Genomic DNA, 6,948 nt, shown 5'->3' with positions numbered 1-6,948 from the left:
TTTTATTCCAGACTTCCAAAGAGTACGATCTCCGGGATGAACCAAGAGAGAGGCTTTACAGGTCTGAGTCCACAGGGATTCCCTCAAATCTCCACTTTAACAATAGAGTTAAAGTGACGTGCAAATAAAAGCTCAAGCAATGTCGGAAGAAAACTTTTTCACGCAGTGAGTCTTTACAGAGTATGGAATGCACTACCTGGAAATGTGGTGGAGGTAGGCTCCATTGATGCATTCAAGAAAATATTGGATGGTTATTTGAAGTAGTGTTCAAAGGTTTGGAGAAAAATCACTTGGTAATGACGTTTATCTCAAGAGACAGTGCAGGCACAATGGGCTGAATTTATTGAGAGGCGCAACAATTCTGAGAGTTTGAGACAAGAAGGTGTTTGGAGGTGGGGGTAGTAGTTTTCAAGAATATTGCAGTCAAGTGTATACATTTTGAGCAGATGGTGATGACAGCAGATTTGAGGAGGAGAGACAGTATTTGAAAAGAGAGCGATCTTTGAACAAAGTAACGGACATGAGAACATTGTGGGGGGGGGATCAGGCCTTTCGTAGTAATAGGGTCAATGGACCAGGAGGGGGACTGCTGAACATGAGCGGTACAGAGAGTGTGTGATGAGACAGAGGAGAAAGCTGTGGATTCAAGGCTCAGGCAAACAAGATGTATTTAGGTACTTTGCTGCCTATGATGCGTGGAAAGCAGGGAGGCAGCCGGTTAATGTTAATCTTAATGACAAAAGACGTTGCAGAAGCTCCCTTACACATGTTGTTGGAGGTGAGGATGAAGGAGACAGGAGAGTGACATCCCATCAAAAGGAACATTACTTCTATTAGCAACGTTTAAAAGACTTGACAGACTGTGTTCATGACAAAGCTGATTTATTTGACTTTTATCCAGAATATTAATGCTTATGACTGGGCAGAAGTTTATTAGTATCAGCAGGAACCCAATGAACTTGGTCCTGTCCTTGATCTGATTAACAGCAGAATCTCATCAATGTAGTTATTTATGAACTCGCTGGTGTCTCACCAAGGTGGATGACTTAGTAAATCCCATTCCACACTCAAAGCAGTTGAATGGCCTCTCCCCAGTGTGAACTCGCTTATGCTCCAGTAGACTGGATGAAGTTGCGAATCCCTTTCCACACAAGGAGCAGGAGTACGGCTTCTCCTGAGTGTGTACTCGTTGGTGCCTCAGCAGGCTGCAAGACTGAGTAAACGTGTTCCCACACTGCGAGCAGGTGAATGGCCTCTCCCCAGTGTGAACTCGCTGGTGTCTCAGCAAGCTGAATGACTGAGTGAAACCCTTCCCACAATCGGAGCAGGTGAATGGCTTCTCAGCGCTGTGAACCTGCTGGTGTTTCTGCAGGTTGGGGAACTGAGCGAATCCTTTCCCACACTCAGAGCAGATGAACGGCCTCTCCCCAGTGTGAACTCGCTGGTGTACAGTGAGGTGAGATGATCGTCTGAACCCAGACCCACACTGAGAGCACCTGAAAGGTCTGTCATCAATGTGAACACCTTGATGGCGAATCAGTTCCCCAGAGCTTTTATAGCACTTGCCACAGTCTGGACATTTGAAAGGTCTCTCGTCAGTGTGAACTCTCTGGTGTGTCAGTAGGTTGGAAGACAGAGTGAATCCCTTGCCACACTCCGGGCAGGTAAATGGCCTCTCTCCAGTGTGACTGCGTCGATGAATTTCCAACTGAGATGGGGATCTGTATCCCTTCCCACAGTCTTCACATTTCCATGGTTTTTTCCCAGTGTGACTGCACTTGTGTCTCGACAGGCCAGATGCTTGACTGAAACCTCGTCCACACACACGACACATGTATCGTTTCTCCTCACTGAGAACAGTGCTTTCACCTTCCATGTTCACAGTCCAATGTTATTCAGGTGGGACAAATTGGACAATTCCATCAGATCTGGATGTGATTTGGGGTTTCAGTTTTCCGATTTCAAATCCTCCTGTTCTAATTCCCTGGGAAATTGATTTGAAACAGAGAAAAAAAAGGAATGAGAAATCCCAAACAAATGCAGGTTATGAACTTGACCTGGATGAATCGAGTAACTTGTGGTGCTGGCATGAGTAAACCATTGACCGTAAGAACCTCAAGACTGTCATAAAAATCCAACTGGCTCACTACTGACCTTCAGTAGTGTCCACATTGCTTTGTTTAGACAAGGCTCTGGTCTCTACATAAGTCGAAAGAGACCCAAGGGGTTCCACAGAGCTACAACATGACCAGGACTTTGACAGAAAATCCCAACCTCCATCCCTGAGAAAACACTACAGCAGCAGGCAGATGTGAACTCCATCAGCTACAAGTTCCTCTCCACACACTTCCTTGACTGAGCCGAACTGCAGAAAGGATGAGAAGAAATCTCCATTGGGAAGACTGAAGCCACTGTTTCAGTCTCTGCTACAAAGGCCAGTTCTGAATACACCCTCCAAGCCTCTTGAGGCTGAACTGAATTGTCACAATCATGCTGAAATATTTCATTCCAAGTTGAGCTTCCCACCACAAATCTACATCATCTAAATTACTTTGCTCTTCAGTAGTGGAGTCAGGGAGAGTGCCAGTGAACTCAGACATTGCTAAAGTAATACCCCTGTTTAAGAAGGGAGGGAGATTGAAGACAAGAAACATAGGCTGGTTAACCTGACCTGGGTCATTGGTAACACTTTACAGTTCTTTATTAAGGATGAGATTATAGAGTACTCAGAAGTGCATTAAATAATAGGGCTTCGTCACGGGTAGGTCATGCTTGACAAAGCTGTTACAACTTTTTGAGGAGGGAACACGCAATGGAAAGCCAGTGGGCATGATTTATTTGGATTTCCAGAAAGCCTTTGACAAGGTGCTGCACAGGAGGCTGCTAAAAACGATCAGAGCCCGTGGTATTAGAGGAAAGGTATTGGCATGGATAGAGGATTTACTGACTGGTAGAAAGCAGAGTCGGAACAAAGTGGTGTTTTTCAGGATGGCAGCCAGTGACTAATGGAGTTCTGAATGGGTCCATTTTGGGACCACAAGTATTCATGTTATATACTAACGATCTGGATGAAGGAACTGAAGGAATTGTTGCTATGGTTGCAGATGACAAAAAGGTAGGAGGGATAGCGTTGAGGGAGCAGGGAGGCTGCAGAATGACTAGATCAGGCTACGAGAGTGGGCAATGAAGTGGCAGATGGAATATAAAGTGGGTAAGTGTGAGGTTATGCATTTGGTAGGTAGAATACAGGCATAGACTATTTTGTAAACGGGGAAAGGCTTCAGAAATCTGAAGCATGATGAGATTTGGGAGTCTTAGTTCAGAACTCTCTTCAGGTTAAAACGCAAATTCATTAGGAAGGCAAATGCAACGTTCGCATTCATTTCAAGACAGCTGGAATACAGGAGTCGAGAGTGTGATGCTGGAAAAGATTTTCCTGCTACTCAGATGCTGCCTGACCTGAAGTGCTTTTCCAGCACCACACTCTCGACTCTGATCTCCAGTATCTGCAGTCCTCACTTTGTACTGGCTGGAATACAAGAGCAGAGATGTACTGCCGAGGACATATAAGGCTCTGGTTATACCACATTTGGAATATTGGGGGCAGTTTTGGGCCCCATATCTAAGGGAAGATGTAGCAGCCTTGAAGGATGTCCGGGGTGAAAGGTTTGTCATTTGAGGACTCTGGTTCTTTACTCAATGGAGTTTAGAAAGACGATAGAGGATTTTATTGAAACTTACAGAATATTGAAAGGCCTGGAGACAGTGGATGTCAGACAGGCTAAAACTCAAGGGCACTGCCTCAGATGAAGGAGAGAACGGCGGCACAGTGGCACAGTGGTTAGCACTGCTGCCTCATAGTGCCAGAGACCCGGGTTCAATTCCTGCCTCAGGCGACTCTCTGTGTGGAGTTTGCACATTCTCCCCGTGTCTGCGTGGGTTTCCTCCGGGTACTCCGGTTTCCTCCCACAGTCCAAAGATGTGCAGGTCAGGTGAATTGGCCATGCTAAATTGCCCATAGTGTTCGGTAAGGGGTAGATGTAGGGGTATGGGTGGGTTGCGCTTCGACGGGGCGGTGTGGACTTGTTAGCCCGAAGGGCCTGTTTCCACACTGTAAGTAATCTAATCTAATCTAAAGAACCCTTTAGAATTGAGATAAGAAGGAACTTCTTCATTCAGAAGGTGGTTAATCTTTGGAACTAATTGTGACAAATGGCAGTGGAGGCAAAACTATTTAGTGTATTTCAGATGTATGTTCTCGATTAGTAAAGGTGATCAAGGGTCACAGGGACAAGGCTAGAGAATAGGGTTGAGAAACATAGAAGCCACGGTGAAATGGCAGAGCAGACCTGAAGGGCTGATTGGACTAATTCAGCCCCTGCATCTTATGGTCTTAATAAAAACAGAAAATGCCGGAAAGACCCAGCAGGTAAGGTAGCATCAATGGACATGTGGGATATAGGTAAATTAATGTTACTTCTGCAATTATGCAATTCCATCTTACAAAGTAAAGTGAACTCACACCAGCGTGTAATTGTTTTAGCGAAGAGCTGAGTCAACAAGAATGGAAACGATGTGGAGGAAATATATAATTGTTTTTGTATTAGCTAAAACTGTGTGTCAGAAGGTAGACATTATGGGCAAGTAGATAAGATGTTGTGAGGGGATGAAGTTAAGCTAGATACGCCTGTACAAACAGTAGATATAAACATGTGCTTCCCACTTTTACAAAAACACAGGAACAAACCCCAATTAAAAGGGTCATAGAGATCAGAACGGCCTCGGGAAAGGCACAGATGAAGGGGGTAGATAATGATGAAGAAAGGATAGGCCTAACAATGACCTATAGCAGGATAAGGTCAAACAGCCTTGTGAGACCAGAAATAAGCATTTTATCACAGACAAGGCCGGATAAGGCAAGAGGTAAACAGGGGTAATGGGGGCCGGTCTTAGGGAAGTGGACGATGTAAGCAGGGGAGGGAGCAGTGTAAAACAATAGACATCAAATCATATAAATGTTATGTATGAATTGAATTTAGTGTGTGTATGTCCGCTGCCTTTTTAGACACTGGACAGCACACCCACTTGCAAGTGTAAAATAAATGGCACTACTGATTCAGATCTTGTCTCGGACTGAAATTATTGAAGTGAGTGAGCTTTGTTTCTCACAGACAGAAAGATCGTATAGGTTTCCATTCAGGTGATCCTCCCTCAGAAATGAGGAAAGAGAATTAAGTGTGTGAAAGTCAAAGGGGGTGCAGGGGAATAGGGGGAGGAAACAAAACAGCAAGTCTGTGATCAGGCAGATCCACCTCAGTAACATCAGCCAACTTTCCTTCCGTCTCAGCTGTTTCTCAAACTCTCATCAATTCCTTCTTACTCTCTAGACTTGATGATCCTAACACCTTCCTATCCAGTTTTCCATATTGAATCGCTATCAACTTGGGACCATACAATCTTTGCTGTGTTCTTCCTCACCCCATGTCCCCTTTATCCATTGCGCCTTAACTCTGCCTCTTGATCTGCAAAGGCTCCTGGTTAAGCACTCCTCAATATTAAAATTTACCTCTAAAGTATAAAAAAGAACTTTGGAGACTGGAGATCTGAAACAAAAATAGAAGATGCTGGAGAAACTCAGCAGATCTGAGTCTTCAAAGAGTTGGTCATGAAGTATTAACTCTGCTTTCTTGCCACAGTTTCTCCAGCAATTTCTAAATTTGTTTAAAATTCACCTCCCTATTATAATTTCTCCACAGTCTTTTCCTTTCCATTTCGACGTTCAAATTTTTCTCCACAGACGACCTGCAATCCTTCCACATTCAGAAGCTGTTTGCATTCATGTTCTGATTAATCGACGATTTCAGATCTTGATCTGGGGTTCTTCATTTGAGTACCCCCATTGAGAAAACTTTCCCTTCAAACCTCCTGCAGAAGGAGTTCTCCAGAGGCGGGCACCAAGGGAGATGCAGTGCTTTATTTCCCCCTCTAGTTACATTTTGAGTTAGTCCATTCCCTTCCTCCCTACCACCATTTCACTTTTGATGGCTTGCATTGCCCATAATGGGATAAGCCCCATCGGGTTCCCTGATGTCCTGCAGGGGAGAGGATCTGGCCATCCTTACCTGCTGTGGCCCACATGGCACTCCACAATCTTCAGCTATTGTGCTGTCATTCCCTGCCTCCCCTTGCAGGGCCGCGCATGCGCGTCACCACCCTGCCCCCAACAAAGATGGCGGCGGTGGGCCAAAGACCTTCCACCGGAGAAACGCGACTGCCGGTCCAGGGTTAACCCGGCACCAGTCGTTCTTTATTCGGGGCCAAAGAGTATCACTACGTGTTTATGAAGCCTGCATGCTCACAATGCCATCTGTATTATCCTCGTACAGTCGGTTTTAGCTCACGGATTGAGCGTTCGAGATCCTCGGTGTCATTGTACCCAGGTTCCGCAAGGCGCATGCGCTGGTCACTGCCCTATGCTCCGCCCACATTGCGCAATTATTTCGTGTCGTCGGGACAAGGCACAATGGGAGGAGACCATTCAGCCCATCGGCGCAATGTCTTCCGTCCTGAGGTACATCCATGTCATTTGAAAAGTGTTGTTGTTGAATAAAAGAATACTTTGTTTGTTACAGGCCAGGCCAGACACCCCTCAAAACATTTTAAAAAGGTGGGCCAGACCCTAACTTTTTTTTTCAGTTAAAAATCACACAACACTAGGTTTAGTCCAACAAATATATTTGGAAGCACTAGCTTTCGTAGTGCTGCTCCTTCATCAGGTAGCTAGTGGGGCAGAATCATAGGACACGGAATTTATAGTAAAAGATCAAAGTGTCAGACAACTGATGAGATGTATTGAACAAAGATTGCTGTTAAGTCTTTAATCACGTAGAATGGGGATGAGGGTTTCGATTGATTAATACAGGGCAACCCCTGTATCCACGGAATTGT

General features: G+C 45.1%; 1 protein-coding gene across 2 annotated transcripts; it reads right to left on the bottom strand.

Moving 5' to 3' along the window:
• Window positions 1-865: 865 nt before the first annotated feature.
• LOC140457218 (uncharacterized) lies at window positions 866-6,478 on the bottom strand. Of its 2 annotated transcripts, none has more exons than XM_072551322.1 (2): window positions 6,123-6,478; window positions 866-1,984 (listed from the first exon to the last, which is right to left on the bottom strand). In XM_072551322.1, the coding sequence occupies exon 2, from the start codon at window positions 1,874-1,876 to the stop codon at window positions 1,007-1,009; it is 870 nt and encodes a 289-aa protein (XP_072407423.1). In that variant the 5' UTR covers window positions 1,877-1,984; window positions 6,123-6,478; the 3' UTR covers window positions 866-1,006. The 2 variants fall into 2 exon arrangements, with proteins under 2 accessions (XP_072407423.1, XP_072407424.1); XM_072551323.1 differs by having other exon boundaries at window positions 6,360-6,459.
• Window positions 6,479-6,948: the final 470 nt, after the last annotated feature.

The sequence above is a fragment of the Chiloscyllium punctatum genome, chromosome 31 (genome assembly GCF_047496795.1).
Source record: "Chiloscyllium punctatum isolate Juve2018m chromosome 31, sChiPun1.3, whole genome shotgun sequence".
NCBI classification, from domain to species: Eukaryota; Metazoa; Chordata; class Chondrichthyes; order Orectolobiformes; family Hemiscylliidae; genus Chiloscyllium; species Chiloscyllium punctatum.
The sequence above is the reverse complement of the archived record's forward strand: the minus strand, read 5'-3'. Positions and strand labels throughout refer to the sequence as shown.

Coding starts and splice junctions, on each gene's coding strand:
- LOC140457218 (XM_072551322.1), bottom strand. CDS start 1,876: ATGGAAGGTGAAAGCACTGTTCTCAGTGAGGAGAAACGATACATGTGT.